The sequence below is a fragment of the Scylla paramamosain genome, chromosome 1 (genome assembly GCF_035594125.1).
Source record: "Scylla paramamosain isolate STU-SP2022 chromosome 1, ASM3559412v1, whole genome shotgun sequence".
NCBI classification, from domain to species: Eukaryota; Metazoa; Arthropoda; class Malacostraca; order Decapoda; family Portunidae; genus Scylla; species Scylla paramamosain.
This window is the reverse complement of record NC_087151.1, coordinates 8,254,883-8,276,614: the sequence shown is the minus strand read 5'-3', so window position 1 is coordinate 8,276,614 and position 21,732 is coordinate 8,254,883. Positions and strand designations below refer to the sequence as shown.

At 42.5% G+C, this 21,732-nt stretch overlaps 1 protein-coding gene across 2 annotated transcripts in view; it reads left to right on the top strand.

Moving 5' to 3' along the window:
• The first annotated feature begins 16,767 nt into the window (after positions 1–16,767).
• The window catches only part of LOC135099694 (potassium voltage-gated channel protein Shal-like), a 35,075-nt gene continuing 30,110 nt past the window's right edge, over positions 16,768–21,732 (top strand). The window contains exons 1-2 of one of the 2 annotated variants that reach the window (XM_064002115.1): positions 16,768–16,958; positions 20,999–21,187. In XM_064002115.1, coding sequence (XP_063858185.1) covers positions 16,806–16,958; positions 20,999–21,187 — 342 coding nt within the window. In that variant the 5' untranslated portion in view covers positions 16,768–16,805. The remainder of the gene's footprint in view (positions 16,959–20,998; positions 21,188–21,732) is intronic. The other variant, XM_064002123.1, reaches the window with a different exon arrangement.

The window sequence follows — 21,732 nt, the reverse complement described above, 5'->3', positions numbered from 1 at the left end:
TCTTTCCTCCTCCCCACCTGTCCGGCATGACCCTCACGCCCGTGCCTTGACGCAGTGACGTCAATAGATGCGTATCTTGTCCTCCTTTGTGATCAAGCCCCCTCGTCTATTTTTTTACGGTGCGTACGAGGACGACAAGGCAGCGGTTTAATGTGGTGGTTTAATGTATGTATGTAGGGAGATTTACACGTGGCAAACAGCGTGAGTTACGTTACGATGTGGAGGATACACGTGTGCAAAAAGAGATAATGATTTCTATAAAGATGACGAGTCTAACAAGAGCTAAAGTAACAAGAACATTGAAACATGAACACACTTGGCAAAGAAAAAAGCAAGAACAACTACAACAAGGATGACGACGACGACGACGATTATATTAATAATAATAATAATAATAATAATAATAATAATAATAATATTAATAATGATAATAATAATAATAATAATAATAATAATAATAATAATAATAATAATAATAATAATAATAACAATAATAATAATAATAATAATAATAATAATAATAATAATAATAACAACAATAATAATAATAATAATAACAATAATAATAGTAACAATAACAGAATACTTAGCCTGTACCATCTGCGGTGAACAGAGGTGGTAGCTGCGGTTGTGAAGTCTAGAGGAGCACAGAGTCAGGGCACCACATCAGGCACCACGACAAGAGCAGTATATCAGGGCAATTTGTTGAACACTTCTAGTTCAGCCAAGCATTACTCCGGCACGTAAGTACTAGAGGTGGAGACACAAGAAACTTTCCTTATTTCCCCACTATCCAATGCTAGGTAATCGAATACTAGGCATCACACTCACGCTAGATCTTCACGCACTGCCCGTCTGCGCCTCCGTCAGGTTTGGGCAGCAAGGACGGTGCCGGCTGTGGGTTTTCTGATCCTCGCCTCCTCGCGGTGCAGGCTGAGGTCACTGGTAAGAAGAGCAATTCATCGCGTTCACTTGAAGATTCCACACATAACTTTCATATTTCATTACGTGGAGGCACGCGGCCTCCTCGCCCCTGGCCAGTCGTCTTCAATGCCAGTCTCCCTGCGGGGAAATAAGACGAATATTAGGTTGGAATATTATGTTTACTTGAATATGACTCGGAGGGAAGAGAGGCAGGGTGGAAAGAGGGTCGAGAAAGGGAAGACTCATATAAATAGATACAGAACACTTCTTGAGAAACTGTGCAGCCTAAAGACACTGACAGCAGAACAGGACTACACTGTTACTGCGCCTATAAATAGAGAACACCAGTACCATTGTGGCAAACTTGCTGTTCCCCCCACCGTGTACAGCGAGAGGCACGGACACAAGAGAGACACTAATTACAGAGTTGTGGGATAAGAGAAAGGTGGCCATCAATCATTGCGTGCAAAGGTGCATAAGTAGAGATAAGTAGAGAGTGAATAAAATGAAAGTGTTGTCATTGCAAGCATGAGAAAATGGAGCTGTTGTGAAGGCATACTACTGCTACTACTAGTACTACTACTACTACTACTACCACTAATAATAATAATAATAATAATAATAATAATAATAATAATAAACCTGAATAGATAAAAAAAAAACAAGCTAAACAAAATTTATAAAAAACAGTAACTTAAGACAAAAGTAATAGGCACAAAATACCATTAATAATAAAAACACAAGATGCGAAATGAAAAGGGAAAAAAAAAGCACTATACGAAAAACAGTAATATAAACTAAAAACTTAAGGTAGATAAAACTGATAAAAAAAAAAAAAGATCAGGATGAAGAAGACGGAGGGGTAACGTGCACCAAATACTTATATCAAATACCAGCTGTGAGAAGAAAAAAGTTCCGCGCAAGTTTTGGAGCCGAGCTGAATAAAGGAAGGGAATGGTGAGAAATATTGGAAGCTTTCATTCGTGTGTACTCTCCCTCTTAAACTGGAAAATGTTTGTTGAGAGTCTGAGAGCGATAACATAACTTTGACCAGAGTTGAAAGACGCTAGAGAGAGAGAGAGAGAGAGAGAGAGAGAGAGAGAGAGAGAGAGAGAGAGAGAGAGAGAGAGAGAGAGAGAGAGAGAGAGAGAGAGAGAGAGAGAAACAGACACACAGATTCATATTGCTCCTCACACACGTCATAAACATCATTGAATTAGGGACAATCAACATCAATGAAGGAAATCCTCTCTCTCCCTCTCTCCCTCTCCCTGTGTGGTGGGGACTTTGATACAGAGAACCAGTAACCCTGTCGCGTGGCTGGCGGAACCTTGACACTGGCGGTTCACAGGCGGGACGAGCCACGGAAAGAGAGACGGACAGCCAGACAGAAACAGCCGCTGCTCGCCACAAATTCAGACTGAAGTACTTTTATTCATGCGGTAATTGAACTGACAATCCCTGCATGGTTTTCACGCCGAGGATGCCAGAGGAGAGAGAGAGAGAGAGAGAGAGAGAGAGAGAGAGAGAGAGAGAGAGAGAGAGAGAGAGAGAGAGAGAGAGAGAGAATAATTTATTTCCTCAGTCATTTAAAAAGAGGAAGAAAAAGAAGGCTTGTGGGTTGGGATGGCAAAAAAAGATAGGGAATAAAAAGCAATTAAAGGCAGAGAAACAGATAAAATATAGTTAAAAAAAAAAAAAGGAAATGCACAGTAAAATAACAATAAAATGAGAGGAGACACTCAATGCTTTCCTCCTCCCACTCCCATCACGCTCTTCTCACCATTCTTTGCCATATGGACCCAAAATTATCAGCCCAGACGAATCACATAACATTCGTTCCCTCAGTCTGCTCACTCCCAGTCCGCCCAAGACGTCCGCCGCATGCACACAACCAATTGTCTTTTGTTTTTTACCTCCACGCTGCAATGCTTCCGAACACAAATGATTCCCCAGAGCATTGGCTTGCGTTACATACATAGCACAAGGTTGGTACTCGTTAGAGGATTTTAGTGGTATAGGAGTTATAACAAGAGTGACGTAAGCAAAGTTCTCAGGATCAGTAATCAGGATAGGACAAGAAACAATGGGTTCAGCCTTGAGAAAGTTAGATTTAAAAGAGATAGGAAGGCATTGGTACTCGAACAGACTTGTAGCTGAATGGAAGAGACTCAGGAATCAGATTGTTAGTGCTGAGTCATTATGGAGCTTTAAAATAAGATTAGACAATTTTTTTTTTTTTAATGGATAAGGATGGTAAGTGGAAAGAGATAGGTATATTTAACGTGTAGGCCTGGTGGTTTCTTGAGGCTTCCCTTATTTTCTTATCCTCTTACGTTGATTGCTGGTGGCGGTGACGGAGTGGAGGCAGACGAGACCAAAGGAGGTGGACAGCGTTCGTTACCTTCCTTAGTCAAGTGGGTAATTAAAGGTATATTTTTCTAGTTTTCGTAGTTCTTGCCCAGCCGTTCGTACACTAAAAAATGTATAAATTAGTAGTGGTATAATGAGGGTGGACAAGACCAGGGAAGGTAAAATTACTAAAGAACTTTTTGTGAGTTTTTTTTTTATTTTATTTATTTATTTATTTATTTATTTATTTATTTTTTTTTTTTTTAGAAGACCACGAGGCTAGGCAGAACACGGCGACACTAGGATGACTTAGAAACAAACGAGACGAGAGAAGATTGGGAGAGGAGAGCTTGATGCCTTAAATGGACGAGACTGGGGAGGTAGACACAAAATTCTATAATAACAAGTATAGTATAATAACATCACAATATATTTTTTTACGTATCAGCTTCAAAATAAACAAACCTTTTCTCTCGCATCTCCTACTTTTTTCGTCTCTCTACTAGGGGATGAAGGGGAACGAAATTATGAAAGGGCTTTTTTATCATTTCTATTCTCTCTCTCTCTCTCTCTCTCTCTCTCTCTCTCTCTCTCTCTCTCTCTCTCTCTCTCTCTCTCTCTCTCTCTCTCTCTCTTACCTACACCACCACCACCACCACCACCACGCTCGTCTTTAATTAGAGGACGAACAGCGGGCAATTAGTGTCAACGAGAAACACTGTTGACCCAGAACTTGTTAAGCACATATTCCTAGTTATGAAGAGAGGCCACCTCGAGGGTCACGTCAAGCCTCTCTTTCCTCCTCCTACGCCTCCTACGTTGCCTCCTCCTCCTCCTCCATGTTTACCTTCTCCTCTTGCTCCCCCACGTTCACCTTCTCCTCCTTTTCCTCTTCACGTTCACCTTCTCTTCCTTCTCCTCCTCCACGTTCACCCTCTTCTCCTTTTCACGTTCACCTTTTCCTCCTCCTCCACGTTCATCTTCTCCTTTTCATTTTCATCTCCTCCTCCTCCTCCTCCTCCTCCTCCTCCTCCTCCTCCTCCTATTTCTCGTCATGATCCTCATTTTCATTATTTGATTCATATTTTCATCTCTCTCTCTCTCTCTCTCTCTCTCTCTCTCTCTCTCTCTCTCTCTCTCTCTCTCTCTCTCTCTCTCTCTCTCTCTCTCTCTCTCTCTCTCTCTCTCTCATTGCCCTAATCCCGCACGTCTCTTCCCTTCCCTCATACTAATCCCTCCATATACCTCCCTCATCTCCTCCTTACGTCCCAAACCTTCCTCCACACAGACTCATTACTTTCCTCCCTACCTTCCTTTCTTCTCTCAGCTTCCCTTTGTCCTCCGCTTCCAACCCGTGACCGTCTCAAACTAGTACCTCCCTTTTTCCTCTATTCTCCCAGCCTCTATAGATGTCTCCTTCTTCTTTTCACCTTCATTCTTCTCCTTCTCTTCCTCCTACTCCTCCTTTTACTGCTCTTCCTTTTCCACCTCATATTATTATTTTTATTAATTGATTATCTTTTCTTCTCGTGGAGGTACATCGCTTGTATTTTTCCTAATGGTACTCTAAAAAGAAGAGAAAGTTGATGAAAGGCTTCTTCTATTGCTTTCATTAAAATTACTAAAACTACTGCTACTACTTTTTTTGTATTTTTTACGTGTTAGAAGGACCAGCCAAGAGCAGAATATTGATGAAAAAAAGCCCCTTCACACTGCCGTTCCCAAAACAAACAAGAGAAGAACCAGGAGGTGTCTTGACAGTATTCCTCCCTTGAAACGCTTTAAGTCGTAGGCAGGAGAGAAAAAAAAAACAGTAAGAGAAGTTCCAGAGGTTACCAATAAAAGGGACGAAAGAGTGAAGGTACTTATTAACTCTTGCGTTAGTAAGCAGGTGAAAGTTCCAGTTGAGATTTTTAGTGGAGGAGATAACTGAGTGTCACTGAACAAGAGGAATGGTTGTCTGCAAGGTTGTGTCGTTTGGATAGATTAAGGAATTAAGTTTTTGAGCCCTTGAATAACCTAGAATTTGTTCAGGTATTTAATGAAACAAACAAAAAATAAAAAACAGGGGATAGTTGTCTGGAAGGTTGTGTCGAATAGATAGATAAATTAATTGAGTTTTGAGGTCTTGAATAACCCAGGATTTGTTCTGCCATTTCATGAAACAATAGTAAAAAAAAAAAATTAAACGCTATGTCGCTTCTCTGAGTAAACTACTGATTAGGATGTTCAGCAAATGATATTGAGAAGTGCAGAGTCATCAGCGTAAGAATGGACCGAACAAGAAGACTAACTAAGATTCAAAAGAGAACATGTATTTTCTTTTGCACCTTCCACCTGCTTTTGGTTACCGGCTCGTTCATCACACTTAATTCCACTAAATCTTCTGTTGCAGTCACAATCTCCCATCCCCCCCACCCCTCTCTCTCTCTCTCTCTCTCTCTCTCTCTCTCTCTCTCTCTCTCTCTCTCTCTCTCTCTCTCTCTCGCAAACATTCCTCATCTCAGGCCGCTAGACTCGAGTACCTCACTAACATTAGTTCAGACAAGGCTCCCAGCAACATAACCTTTTCTTGCCCCCACTCCGCCTCTCCTCCTGGTCTACACTGTGTACTGCGTGGGTAATAATTAATATGGCATCCTTGTAGAGAGAGAGAGAGAGAGAGAGAGAGAGAGAGAGAGAGAGAGAGAGAGAGAGAGAGAGAGAGAGAGAGAGAGAGAGAGAGAGAGAGAGAGAGAGAGAGGCAGGGAGGGAGATTTGTCGTTAATCTTGTTATATCGAGTCTGGAAGATGAATTATTTATTAGACTGTTTTTCCTTCCTTCCTTCCTTCCTTCCTTTCTTTCTTTTCTCCCTTTTCTATCTTATTTATTTACTTCTCTCTCTCTCTTACAAACGATGAAAGGAAACTATTATGACAATAAAATGAACGTTAGAAAAATATATTGTTTTCTCTCTCTCTCTCTCTCTCTCTCTCTCTCTCTCTCTCTCTCTCTCTCTCTCTCTCTCTCTCTCTCTCTCTCTCTCTCTCTCTCTCTCTCTCTCATACATTTCCTCCTCCCGTTCATTCCATTCTTTAATTTCCTTTCCTTTTCCTCCATTCATATTCCTCAAACCACCATCCTCCTCCTCCTCCTCCTTCCTTCGCCTCCTCCTCTTACTCCTACCACTCCTATTCCGGCAAGCTCCCCTCTCGTCCCATTCTTCCTCACAAAACATTCCCGGGTACCCACGACTCTGTTCCTCTTTTCATCACGCTGGCTGCTATAGATTACCTCAAACATAAGGGTGAGCTGAAACTTGGCTTGGTCCACTTTTTTTCCTCAGCTCAGGGGACGCACGGACTGGCGGCCTGCCCCTCCTGTTTGCCTTTCTCGTTTTCTTGCGTCAATTCAAAGTATACGTGGCTTCTGCTTCATCCCTTCTCACCCCTCCGTGTCCCTCGCCACGTCACTCTCTCGCTCGCTCTCCCTACTTGTTTGTTTCCCTATCCTGTCTCTGTCTCCCTACCTTTTTTTTTTTTTTTTATGTACTGTATACTATGTTTGTCTGTGTTGTTTGATGGTGTCTTCTTTTCTATCTTTGTGTTTTGGGTTGGAAAGGGGAGGGAGAGAGAGAGAGAGAGAGAGAGAGCGAGAGAGAGAGAGAGAGAGAGAGAGAGAGAGAGAGAGAGAGAGAGAGAGAGAGAAAGACTTATAGTGTTTGTCTATCTGCCTGTTTCTTTGCTTGTTTGGTTATTTGACCTCTAATATGTTTAGTAAGTTGCTGTTCAGTTCTATTACAACAACTACTGCTACTACTACTACTACTTCTACTACTGCTGTTGCTGCTGCTGCTGCTGCTGCTACTACTACTAATGTCAATAATATGAATAATAATATTGATAACAACAACAATAACAACAACAACAACAACAACAACAATAATAATAACAATAATAATGATGATAATAATAATAATAATAATGATAATGTGATAATTACGTCGCCTGCTATTATTATCAGGTTGAATTACTTTTCCTTCTATTATATGGACGCTCAGTCCTAGCAGGTGTCATCCCCGTTCATTCCCCGCGTATGCTCTCCCGCACACGTCACTTTGCCAACATTACACTCTTAAATGCTCCTCAAACACACCGCCGCCGCCAACACCACCACCACCACCACCACCACCACTGTCATCTTTCTCGCATCCAGCAAGTACTCAATATCACCATTTATCACTGCCATCGCTATCACCACCACTACCACCACCACCACCACCACCATCATCACCACCGCCTTTCGTCCCTACCACTACCTACCCTAGTACTTTCACATCCAAAAACTATCAGGCAGGAACAATCACTTTCACCACCACCACCGCCACCACCACCCTAACCATTTTTACATACAAAACTAATAACTAACCATCACCACCACCACCACCACCACCACCACCCCCTCGCTCCTCCGTCCAGCCCACCTTAATGTCAGGGGTCATGACGCCTCTCTCTCTGTGTGACGGTGTGGTCTCATCGGCTATTTCGGGGCTGAACCTAAAAAAGTATGGTCTTAAAAACGATTGTGCTTTGTACGGACTGAGATGGAGGAAGAGAAGCAGGAGAGAAGGAGACAAGATGCTAAAGGAGAGACAGAAATTTGGACAACCAAAAGGGATAGAAGGAGAAACAGAAGAGAGGGAAAGACAATGAGAGAGAGAGAGAGAGAGAGAGAGAGAGAGAGAGAGAGAGAGAGAGAGAGAGAGAGAGAATTTGGATGGTAAGGATAGAGGAGTGAGAGTGAGGTGAGGGAAAGTGAGGGGTGGGTAGCTGCTGCCAGAAGGGATCGCCATGGGTTGCTCATTCCCCTCTCCTCCTGCTCAGCTCACCTCGCCTCGCCTCTCCTCGCCTCGTCTCGCCTCGCCTCGCCTCGCCTCGCTTCACCCCTCCGCTCGATGCTCTCTCTATTGATTTCACTGGAAAACTGCACGAATTATTTTTAGCATTATATTTGGCGTCTTCTTCACAAATGGCTCTGAATGGCCGGCCCTCACTTGCCTTGCCTTCCTGAGTGCTGAGACACCGAACGTCTTACTCAGAATGCGAGTGAATGAGCGAGAAGGAAAGAGAGTTTGTGTGTCAGTAATTTGAGGGTTTATAAAGACGGATAATGAGTGTGGTAAACGGTAAAGGTTAGAAAGAAGAGGAGGGAGACTTAACGGTTTGAATGGGTTAGGTTAGGTTAGGAAGGAGAGGAGAAAGGCTTAACGGTTAGGTGAGGTTAGGTTGGGTTAGACTAGGAAGGAAAGGAGAAAGACTTAACGGTTAGGTTATGTTAGGTTCGGTTAGATTAGGAAGGAGAAGAGAAAGGCATAACAGTTAGGTTACGTTAGGTTAAGTTAGGTTAGAAAAGGGAGGAAAAAAGGCGTAACTGTTAGGTTAGGTTAGATTAGGAAAGAGGGGAGAAAGACTTAACGGTTAGGTTACGCTATGTTAGATTAAAAAGGAAGGGAGAAAGACTTAACGGTTAGATTAAATGAGGTTAGGTTAGGTTGAGAAGGAGAGGAGAAAGACTTGATGGTGTGTTTAAACTGCAAACTGTGTCACGTAAGAAAAAAACAAAAAAAATAGAGGAAGATGTTCAGTAAATCTATGTTCAGGTTGTCAGCAGCCAGCGCCCCACTATTCCCCGTCACCTTCCCGGCTTGTCAGCAGCTTCACAGGGCGCTGATCAGGTTGACAGCCCGACCACCAGCTGCGCCACCCTACAGGCGGGCGGGGTAGCGCACAGGGCCTCCAGGGACAGCCTCGTGACGGGCACTGCCACCTCCCGCCCCGTCACCAGGCCGCCCCCATCACCCCTCACTCTTCCACTCACTCACCCCGTCGCTTCCATTCCCCGATACCTTCCCTCTCTCTTCCCCTCACCGCTTGCCTTGGCTCACCCTCCCCGGTCTTTCCCAATCTACCCGTGAGTCATGGGGTGGCGGAGGAAAGGGAGCGGGATTTAGTTGTGGAGGGAAGGAAGGAACCGAAAGATGATATATATTCGTAGGAATATAAAAAGAACAACAGTAAATGGGAGAGGATATAAAAAGAAGATAGGCTTTTGGAGAGTAGAAAGTAACGAAAATAAAAATATAACGGAAATAAAAATATTCATTCATAGAGAAATGGAAAGAGGAAGAGCCAAAAGACATTCGTTGGCAGAGGGATTACTGTTCTTCAACACAGCGTTAGCCCCACACAGGCCTTCAGTGCAGCAGGAACACAACCACCACTACCACCACAACCACCACTACTACCAACAAAACAACTATAACAACTACAGCAACAGCAACATCAACAACATCAATAACAAGGCTAACGTCCCTGACCCGCGACACTGAACTTGGCAATCCCAATAAGCTATTAAGGCGAGAATGCTCAGTTACGAATCGTTTTCAGATACCGCCGCTCTTACACAAATTAATTCCGTTCACTCAGGTAATTGGCGCAAACCTCAAGCACACAGCAATTCTCACGCCCCAGATTTGCCTGTAATGTTCCTACTTTGTGAAGGAAAACAACAAAAAAAGAAAAACAGTATTACTTTTATGGCACATTCACTGTCTCTTCCAGCCACAACCATGCGTCTTACATCTTATCTTTCGGCTGCTCCATTCAACACTCTGTCTTTCGTTTTTCTCTCAGTCACATCCATTTCGATCATGTCTTTTTTCACTGCATCCAGAAACGATCTCCTAGGTTCTTTCTTTCTCCTTCCGGGTAGATCCATTCCTAGCATTCTCCTCCTCACACACTCCCCGTCTCTTTCTCTTTTCTTGACACTCCCAAATCATCGCAGTCTTGCCTCTAAAACTTTGTCCCTGATACATGTATTGGGCCTCTCATGTATACGTGCCCGAGGTGTCCAGCTTCACCACTTCTGGAGAAAACCACAGCAGCTTCATTGAATATATTGCACATCATATCACCAAAACAAGAAATTACAAAAAAAAAAAAAAAAAACACAATCCCAACTGAACTAACAAATGAGAAGCGATTTTTTGTAACTCAATCAGCTTGATATATAGAAAAGAAAAACACATTTCTGGCGCATCTAGAACCATCATTATCACTACAAAGCGTTTCAGAATACGTGTCCTTGTGTCGTCACCAAGAGCAGCAGATTCCAGGCGCCTTGACTCCGCCATGTCACTTCCTGGAAACACCATGACTCTCTCTCTCTCTCTCTCTCTCTCTCTCTCTCTCTCTCTCTCTCTCTCTCTCTCTCTCTCTCTCTCTCTCTCTCTCTCTCTCTCTCTCTCGACGTCTTCTCATCTCATTATAATTTGCCGATTATCCTGGGTTGATAATTATCATATTTCACTTTCTCCGGCGATTCTCTTTCAGTTTCATTGTTCCTTTGTGTGAATTGTTATTTTCTCCAGTTTACAATATCATTTCTTCCTTTCGTACATAGATATTAATTACTATTATTACTGGTATTATTATTGTCATTAGTAATACTAGCAGTAAAAGATGTAGCATTAGCATTAGTAGTAGTAGCAGTAGCAATAGTAGCAGTAGTTTGCTTAAAATATGAAACTTTTATTTACTTTCATGGTACGCATATGGTTCATGAAAAATTGCATCTCTCTCTCTCTCTCTCTCTCTCTCTCTCTCTCTCTCTCTCTCTCTCTCTCTCTCTCTCTCTCTCTCTGTTTTAATGCAGCTTATCAGGTTGATGGCCGCCACTTCAGTCTACAGTTAGTTATTTAATCAGTGAAGACAAACTGCCTCGGCTTGGGCAGAACGAGAACGTTTATTAGTTAAGAACGTTTCAGATAAAAGATAAAATAACTTTGTTTAATTAACTGTTGCAATCATGCCTCGCGTGCAAAATGTTATAAACAAACACAAAACAACAAACTGAAACGTCGGATTGCCTCTGATGTCCTCTCTCTCTCTCTCTCTCTCTCTCTCTCTCTCTCTCTCTCTCTCTCTCTCTCTCTCTCTCTCTCTCTCTCTCTCTCTCAACATATGATGACAATCCGGATGTTATTAACTAAATGGAAACAGGGTTTTAGCGCATCAATGTTATTGGATACTCACGTCCCTGGGCGGCGTCTGGCACGGTGGTGACGGTGCTGGTGGCGGTGAGGGTGGTGGTGAGGGTGGTGGTGGTGGTGGTGGTGGTGGTGGTGGTGGTAGAGGGATGCTGCTGCCCTTCGGTATAGGACAGTTCTTTAGATTCACGCGTCTCTCAGTGACGAACATGAATTGTTTTTATTCTTGTTATTGACACACTATATTTCGTTATGGAAAGTATCATTATCTTTTTTTCCTTTGATTGAATAAAATGATTGTACGTTGAAAATCTTGTTAGGTTTGAAAATTCGTCGGTAATGACAAATTACAATGAAAATTAGAAGAAGGAAGATCACTGTTTCTTCTATCAGGTTAAGAATGGTGCCGTTCTGAAAATTTTCCTCGACCACTACCCTTCACCCCTCCGACACCTCCCTCCGTGGCAGCGCGCCGCCTCCCTCTGTCCTCGCTCCTCCCTCAAGGTATCCTCGGAAGCCCCACACAATCTCACACAAGAGAACACAATGTAAGGTTCTCTTGAAATATGTACGAAGTTGAATAGTTAGATGAGAACGACGTTTTTATGTGCATACTTTCGTTCGAATTAAATTAAATTTTCACGTTTCATTATGACAAGGCTTTTAATAGAATTATCTCATTCATCCCTGAACCACAAGGACATTATAATGTTCGTTCAGTCTTTTCTTAATCAAAGCCTTGCCCTCCTTTATGAACTCTTTTTTGATTTTTTAGTTTTATTTTATTTTTAGTGACTTCATTTTTAGCCTGAGAGTCTCTAGAGCCAGAGCCTCGGTGATCCCATTGCTGCCTCGCCTCGCCAGTCACCTCTTGAGACTCGCTCTCAGTAATGCTGCCAACGCCGAGGCTCACCAAGCCCTCTATCCCTTGCCGCTCCCTTCCCGAGTGTGACCGCCGACTTGACCCACTTACCAGAGCCGCCTTCATCCCGATCCCTGGCTGAGGCGAGGACAGGTGCCGCTCCCCGTCTGCCGCCCTGAGCCACCGTGACCCTTCAATAGACTGTCCTCAAAATAACCTGTCCGTGTCCCAAACAAAGGCCTGAATTCTCAAACGCTTCAGGTTTTCATAAGGATTATTTACAAAGACGATTTCATAAGGATTATTCACAAAGACCACAGATGATTAATTGGGTTCTTGTGGGTTTTTTTTTTTTTTTTTACGACTGATGGTGTAGAAACCTTGTTAATCTATCACTAAGAGCACGAAAACCATCTTGAAAATCCCAGCAACTTCCACTAGAGTGCTTAAAGCTATTCGAGTTAAGTCATTTGAGTTTGAGAATAATTCGTGCAATCCAGGGATAATTTAGAGCATCAACGCCATCTTGCTTCTGTCTTTTAATTGCCATCAGCCTGCACTGGGAAATGACACGCCGGGGAGACTTCCTTCATCTTTTTTTACCTTTACCTTCATTACATTTATGTGATTAGGAGAATGTAATGGCATGAGCCTGGGAGGATTTTCTGTCCTTCAACAAGATTTATTTCATATGCATCGTCACTCTCTTCACTTTCTCTTACATATCGACTCATTACACTTCCTCCATGAGCTCGCTTGGCTGTGTGGTATTGTGCTGAGCTCGTGCCTTGAGAGTTCCAAGTTCTGTCCTGATTCATGGCAGCATCTTTTATTTATATTTATATTTATTCATCTCTTTGTTATGTAAGAGGGGCTCTGGTTTAGGACAACAAAAAACATAACAAAAAGCTCCCTTGAAGGCACCAGTCCCCAGTGCCGTGTACTCGTATGTTTAAGATGAAGGACGAAAAGTGGTCAAGGCGAATTAAGTCTTAAGATAATCAATTATAGACGTTTAATAATATTTCCCTTTCATTTTCATAATTTACACAGTTGGATTTTCTTCATTTACCGGCAAATTAAACACATTTCCTGGAAACTATTCCAATTAATCAATTAAGACAAGTGAAAAGACAAGACTGCCTCCCATAAACCCACGGACGGCAATCTTATTTCCTCAAAGCCTATGGCTCATAATTCAAAAGTTTTTAGTGACAGGAACATGCAAGAATATGTCCAACGGCAGACAAAATTGTTTATATATTGTCCACTAACGTTAGGGCAAGAATATGATAATTAATGTTGAGACCACCATGCTTGCACCCTTTTCATTCTTACTTTGATGATCACCCGAAACTTTCTTCATGTACAATGATATAACGCCGCTGGTTTTATATATATATATATATATATATATATATATATATATATATATATATATATATATATATATATATATATATATATATATATATATATATATATATATATATATATATATATATATATATATATATATATATATATATATATATATTTGGCATCTTCATGTATTTTGATGATATCTACGTATAAGAAAATATTCAGTGAAATCTAACAGAATTCATGCATGAACTAAATAAAGATTATCCTCCAATAAATAACATCAACAACGAAGTCATGGATTGGTATGCCACATTTCTCTTCGTGTACGAAATGAAGAAGGAGTAATAAGTAAATAGCAACATTAAATCCCTCCCCTCGGTTTTACATTACATCTGTTACATAAAACAATATTTCTATCCTGATTTCCTTCCTCCTTATGACCACACAACACCAGTATCAGCTAACCAGAAGGAAAAACAGACACAGAAGTCAAAGGAACCGTCCAAAAAAAACATTTCCTTCCCTTTCGAGAAAAACGAAGCCGTGTGGCAATCAATAGCAGCCCATAAGTTTGAATGTTGCGCCGATTTGTCCTTGTGACGTCGTAGAGTAGGGCTATAATTCATACACGTAATATAGAGCTGTGCCGTACCCGCGGTCTTCAGTGTTTCCTCTCAACCTTAAGTCATCTTCATCTGCTGATAGACTCCTTCCAAAACCTGACAGCTGAAGGATTTTAGAGTAATCCGTAAAGGGAAAAATCTGTTAACCTACGCAACTCTTTTCTATTGCCTTTAGTGTTTTTCCATCAATTTTAAGTCCTCTGATTGAGTGAGACTTTTTACTGAGCCTTACAACGGACAGATTCTAAGGAAATCAGTCAAGGGGAAAGTATGTTAACGTGCAACACTTTTTTCCACTGTCTTTAGAGTTTCCCATCACTCTTAACACTTAGACTGCCACTTGATACACCTTTCCCTAATTACCAATCAATCTGAGACATATTTATTTGTTCTACTGCCACATCCAATCTTTGAACTGGGAAGAAATTCTAAAATATATTCTTTTCATCACGAACTTTCTTGCAGATGCTTGTAAAGACTTCACGCATTGCTTCTGGTGATGCTAAATGATTGATATCGCAGTGAAAGGGTTAAGTTCTCTGATATGCCGACAAACTCCGTACAAAACCTAAGAAGTGATAAATTATAAGGACGTGAGAGAACTTGACTGCTTATGAACTTGACTGTGCTAGCTAGGTACCCCTCCTCGCCACACTGTATGATATTCTAGACTTTACTATTCTTCTTATAACTTTAATAGAAAATAACGACTTTTTTTTTTAATACTCAGTGATATTATATCTGAGTAAATAATGGACACACTGAATTCATGAGTAGTTCTAAAATGGACATAACTCACAATAATTAAGGAACGTATTCAAATCCATCAAGTAAGCTACTTTAACAGAACCTTTGTGTGTGTGTGTGTGTGTGTGTGTGTGTGTGTGTGTGTGTGTGTGTGTGTGTGTGTGTGTGTGTGTGTGTGTGTGTGTGTGTGTGTGTGTGTGTTGTAAAAATGTAATTTCAGACTAGTCCAGTTCTTTAATTTGGACTACATATACATTTAAATTTTCTTACAAAACCCACCATCTCATTACCTTCGCCCTTTTAGTTCACTGTTGCCAAGCTTTCACAGTGAGCATCCGTCTCCCTTACAATTTGGTCGATTTTTACATCACATGCCACTCCCTCTTTCCCTTGGTCCGCTGCACACCACTGCTTGTTTACTCTCGTCCCTATACCACAGTCATGTTAGTAACTCAAGGGTTCACGAGTCTCATCCTTCATCTCTATACTAACAAGCGCCTTTTTGACTTTCAAGTTCTTGCGGTTTGTAAGGTAAAGAGATGAGCAGCCTCAGAACTTTACCTTTTTTGGGAGTAATGCAATGCTATAATAGTTTGGTTTTATACATTCGCAGTTTTTTATCATTCCTATTCCCTTCTTCAATCTGGATTTTTTGAAGCTTAAAAAAAAATATTGATACAAAAAAGCCTCTTACTTGATCCGTTACTTTTTTTCTTTCCTCTCTTGTTTTCTTCGTAATTTTAGAACTGTAAAAACTTGCAACTTTGTGAAAAGACAAAAGCAAAGATTTGTTATCCGCCATACAAACAATGCCATTTTATGTAAGAAATGTTTTAACCATGGACAACAAAATTAGTAGCAAAAAAAAAAAAAACTGAAGTACAATTCACTAAAGAGGAGCAATGTTGCGGCGCCTTCCCATTTTTTTTCTTTTCCTTTCAAGCTCTAAGGAGGACAGTTCGAAGACATGTCGAAAATCACCCGCAGAACTGTTCTGAAGCCGTACATATAATTCACCCATGCAGTCAGTCGTGCGGGGGAAAACCCTCAAACATTTCTCCGCCTCGCACTTAACCAGAGTAGGAGGTGATTTCAGACGGCTGTTTACGTCATCAGTCCCCACCTCTCCCCTTACAGTTTCAACTCCCTTCTGGTGCACCTTACAACACCCCTACTACCACCACCACCACCTTCCCTATCCTCTCCCCCAGCCGCCCTCGTCCCTTTCCTCCTCCCCCGCAGACCACCACCTCAGCACTGCCAGCTTCCTCTCAGTCTCCAAGCCACACCACCCAATTTAAACTCTTTCTCGACTGGTAATTTGTTTCACTTTATTTCCCCTTCCTTCCAGTGCCCCACAAACCAGTGACAAATTAGTCCACATTATTGTTGTATACTACGTACTTTACCTCTTTCTCTTCCCCTAAACTTTGTCATTAACCTTCCTTTCTCTCTCTTACTTTATTTATTTCTCTTATTTCATCTTTTTATTCTCTTTTTCTCCTTTCTGTTTTACTTTTTTTTTTTTAGATGAAATAGCGTATATTGTATCTGATTGTATCTCCAAGAGTAGTAGGTCTGCTGCTGTTTTTTTTTTCTTTTTTATCTTTGTGTTCCTTTTGTATTACTTTCGTATGTGTCTCTATGGTGAAGTGAGACATTTGATACTAATTTTCTCACCCTCTCTCTCTCTCTCTCTCTCTCTCTCTCTCTCTCTGATACGACGAAATAGTACCTTTGTATTTATTTTCTTTGTATTCATTAATTTTATATTTTTTCCTCATTCTGAAGCTTAACACTACGTAATTTCCTTTGTATTCCTTAGTTTCGTACATTTTTTTTATCTTTTATCGTGAGCAGAGGCATTAATTCTCCCTACCATCCTCCCACAGATACGGCGACATGGTACCGCACACGCCCACGGGGAAGATCGTGGGCGGTGTGTGTTCCCTCTCGGGCGTGTTGGTGATCGCCCTGCCCGTGCCTGTCATCGTGTCCAACTTCTCTAGGATCTACCACCAGAACCAGCGGGCTGACAAGAGAAAAGCGCAGAAGGTAATGAGTCGAGAATATTCCCCTTGTATACTGCTTCCGTCTGCTTCCTCTTGTGTATCTTTTTTTTATGTACCTGTGTGTGTGTGTGTGTGTGTGTGTGTGTGTCGTCTTGTCTCGTGTCACATCCTTCCTTCTTTTTTTTTTCCTCTCTTCCTTCCATCGTTCCTTTCACCCTTTCTTCCTTTATTTCTTTTTTCCTTTCTTTTCTTTCTTTCATCATTTCTTCCTTTCTGCCTTTTTTTTTCTTTTTTTTTTTTACGTATGTATTTCTTGCGAATTATATTCTAATTTTTATTTATAGTTTCCTTGTTTTTTTTCTTCTTTGTCTTGCTGAATTTTGTCCTGTATTTTTTTTTGTTTATCGTAGCGTTTCCTCCCTTGTAAAAATCTCCGTTCTTTTGTTTATTTATACTAGTCTCTCTCTCTCTCTCTCTCTCTCTCTCTCTCTCTCTCTCTGTACCTTCTTTTCACTCTCGAATTCTGTTTTATCCTTGTCTCGTGGCGTCTCCTTCCTTCTCTCTTTTCTTTACATACACTTATATTCCATGCAATTTGAATTTTTGGTTAATTTCATACCCTTCCTCCTTTTTGCTTCCTTTTGGGTCTCCCTTTCTTTTTTGTATATAGTCTTTATGTCGTGGGGCGCTTCCTTCCTTTCCCTTATTCTTTAAATTTCGAATAACTCCTCCATTTTTATTTCATTCATATTCTCCTTCCTTTTCTCCCTATCTACTTCCCTCTCTTTCTCACCCTTCATTCATCTAATCTTGTCCTCGAGTCTCTTGGTCTTATTCTCCCAACTCATCAAGTCTGTTTCTCGACATCGTCACTTACTTCAAATTTACGACTTTGTTTTTTCAGATGACCACTACTGGCTCAGCTGGATTTACGTATTATCAATATTACCTGGAAGTCATCTCACGGCTGACGTCACCCATTATTGTGGTCTATTGTTTATGCTACTGTCTCGATTTCTTGTTCTCTTCGTTTTTTTTTTTTTTTCTTGTTTTTTTTATCCAGGTAATTTCAGGTGGCACGAGTGAAGGCGAGTTTCCCAGAGGATAATTTCCAGTAGCTTAGAAACTCTTCTTAAGACTTTACATGCTCTGTCTCTCCCTCCACTTAATGATCTGCACGCTGTTGACTGGCGCTGCAGACTGGAGGTGGGTTGAGGCTGTCGCGTGTCAGCTGGGGAGAGTCTCAGTCGTGGAAGTGAATGTCGGTGTAAGGAATGGTGTTGGGGCGGTGCTTGTGGTGTAGGAGTGGTCAGAAGTGGAGTAACCTGTCCCGCTCACCTTTCCTTTAGGTTTTTTTTTTTTTTCATCTCTTCTATTTTTCGTCTCACTTTAGGGCCTCCCTATTGTGGTAAGAATGTGTGAAAGGGCAGGTTTTGTTAGAAGTGCGTCAACATGTCAGAGGGCTTAAGACTGAAAGGAAGATAAAAACAAACTAAAGGAAGATAAAAACAAACTAATAGTGAGCCCAGGTTAGCAGAAGGTTACTCGATGTCTGACCACGAGTGTATACAGACGATCAATTCCATCACGTGGCGTGCCTCGTGGCGTGTCGGAAGCGCGCGTCTTCATTCAGTAAAAGCAGTAATGATCGACGTCCACACACTTCGCCTCAGTGGTGGGCGCATGTTCGGCAACTGTCAACACTCTCTTCGTTCATGCTGACAACACTTTGCAGACTGATTCCAGGAACTGTGTCTTGAATAAAAAAAAAATGCCTTGGTTTAGCACTGCTCGTGACTCGACGGTTATTGGCGATACGTGACAATGGTGCGGATTAGGGCGTCTTTTTTTCTAACACTGCACGCAAGGTCCCGCTGCTGTCACGGGCAACTCGAGGCCGAGCTGAGGCAGATGTCCGCCAAGACACGGCGTGGCTGCCAATCGGGCTGCGTACCAGTAGACTGACCCAGGGGAAGGCTGAGGGGGAAAGGTTTGTGCTGGACCTCACTGCTTTGCACCATAACACCTTGACACACCACCACACCTGCACGCTTCCTCACCCATCACTTGCCTCGTACACTACCCACACTCACGCCCCTCGCATGTCCCTGCATCACCAGCCCTCGCTCCAGCCACGGTCGCCCTCACCCTCCTCTGGCGGCGGGTCTGCCACGCGCGTGGCCAGCGCAACACTGAGGGTCACGGTCGTGCTTCATAGTGCAGCACCTCGTGGATCAAGATGCTCCTTAATCCTGACTGATACAACCAAGAACGTGATGGACAGGCAGATTCCAGGCATGACGAACAGATCAATTTGCACCGCACACTCGTCTTTCCCTCAACCACCGCAGTGAGTCACGGCCTCTGCGCTCCTCCCGTGGCCGTGTTAACGTGACGGGGGGAGAACTCTTGATGGGAGTGTGATGCGTGGTTAAACACTCTTTTCTTCACTTTCATCTCACCTTGCAATATCCACTGTTAAATAAGTGGATTTGTGTGTGTTTCCGAATGTTTTTTTTTTAAGTCTTTTTTTTCTGTCTTCGCGCGTGTGTGTGGCGAGACAAGCAAGCACTGTGCCCACTGTGTCACGTCTGCGTCGTTCTCATTAAATCAGTCTCTGTAACATCTAAACTGCACACACACACACACACACACACACACTTATGTACATAATGTGTAAATATGTTTGTATATAAATTCCAACACGATTATTTTCTTATCTAAAAGTAAAGAATTCCTTATGCATGAACATAATAAATTCCATATTTACATTTGATAACCGAGAGGCTTTTGAGCGACAGCGCGACGTAATGCATTAAAAGATATCGCGGGATAGAGACGCCGAGCTGCGTGTGTGTGTGTGTGTGTGTGTGTGTGTGTGTGTGTGTGTGTGTGTGTGTGTGTGTGTGTGCGCGCGTGTGTGTGTGTGTGTGCTGGGGTGGCAGTGTTAGAGCCTCGGCGTGGTGGCCCCGCCTCGCACTCAGACTGATGACTCTCCCAGCTGTCTTCCCTGGCTCGGCAAGGGAAAGGGACAAAGATTAGTCACCTACCCACTTGACAGATTTTTTTCATTACGCACAATTTTTCATGTAGTATGTAATGTTAGCTTTATCCAGGATGAGTTTTTTACCCTAAAGAAAACTGTAAATGGATTTATCTTTTCCCTATTACAGGGCCTATTACAGACTAATTTAAAAGTAGCTGCACCAATAATGGTTATATTTGAGACGAATAACATGGAATTATTAGCAAATACCATTGACTTTACTATGTGACTTGGAAGACTTTTAAATCCTCTTGGTGCGTTTCTTCCGTCATCTCAAAACACAATATTCCTATTCATGCTTGGTCTTAGTACACTCCTTTCCTCTGTAATGGCAGGCGCATAGTGTTATGATGCGTCCCCTCCCTGTAGCTGTTAGTCTTTATATAGACTGTATCATATGATTAGTGTGTGCGTGTCCGTGCTCTTCTCGCGGCCATCCCTGTCCTCTCACAACACTGACAACACAACCTTTCTTTCCCAGCGCGCACTGCTGAAGCGAGAGGAGCAACAGGCGAGTTTAGTTTCTGTTGGGAAATCAAAGTGATGGAGCAGGAGTAGATGGGATATGAGTAGACAAGAAGAGAGAGAGAGAACAAAAGTAGTCAACAGTTGGACATGACTGGCCTCTACACACATACACACTCACCCGCTGCACCTCTCTCTCTCTCTCTCTCTCCCCTTCACGGCCGCTGCTCAACTACTCATAGACATTAGTCTGCTTTTTGTGAATGGGAATGCGTATGAAAGTCGCTAGACTCGCTACGTACAAGTTGACGGTGTCTGGTCTCAGCAAGGCGGCAGCTCACGACAGTACTGCTGCAGCTGCTGACTTGACGGCTTACATCACCTAATTCGCCTGCTACTGTATCATCTTTTCAGCATCTTCGTCAAGCTTTTCCTTAATCCTTCCCGTGACAAGAATCACAACCCCACTGAGGGTTACCATGCCATGGTCATCATTAACTGTATACCATTTTGACATAATGCCTTCCCTCAGTGCCACATTCTAATCACACCTTGCTTGCCCACCACTGCAGAAGGCCCGGCTAGCCCGCATCAGGATCGCCAAGGCGTCTTCCGGAGCGGCGTTCGTCACCAAGAAGAAGGCGGCAGAGGCGCGGCTGGCGGCCCAGGAGAGCGGTCTCGAAATGGACGAGTTCAACAAGGAAGAGGACATCTTCGAGATGCAGCACCACCACCTCCTGCGCTGCCTCGAGAAGACAACGGTCAGTCTGCGGCCACCCGGTGTAGGGTCGCCGTGCTACAATGCTCCTTAGGGTGTCACGATGACCTAACCTTTCACTAAGTCTGTCAGGAAGGAGATATGTACGTAGGCGTGGTCTGTGTTGCAGAGACACAGCATGTCAGGAGCGCGGAAAAGGTAAGTGTTTACAGCTCAGGCCAGGCCGCCATGTTTGTGAATATCTTTCTCGAAAAATGTTGGCATTACTTTTTGTTAAAATTTTCAGTTGTTATTCGGAGGACGGTTGTGTCATTTTCGTGTCCATAATTATTGAAAATCTAAAGAAAATATCTAAACCGTTCTTTACTTGGGACTTAGGGTAACCGGATGAAAGCATGCAGTGGAGAAGACGTTGTAATCATTATAGAGGTGTGATCTCCCTCACCACTTGAATGCAGTCATAGTGTTAACAAGATATTCGTCTCTTCTTGTGAGATACATAGCGTATTCCCTGCCTCTATGCATCGGCGGTGACATGGAGGGATGTTATATCTTTTCTCTGTCCTTAAGTAGCGTATCTTGCAACCA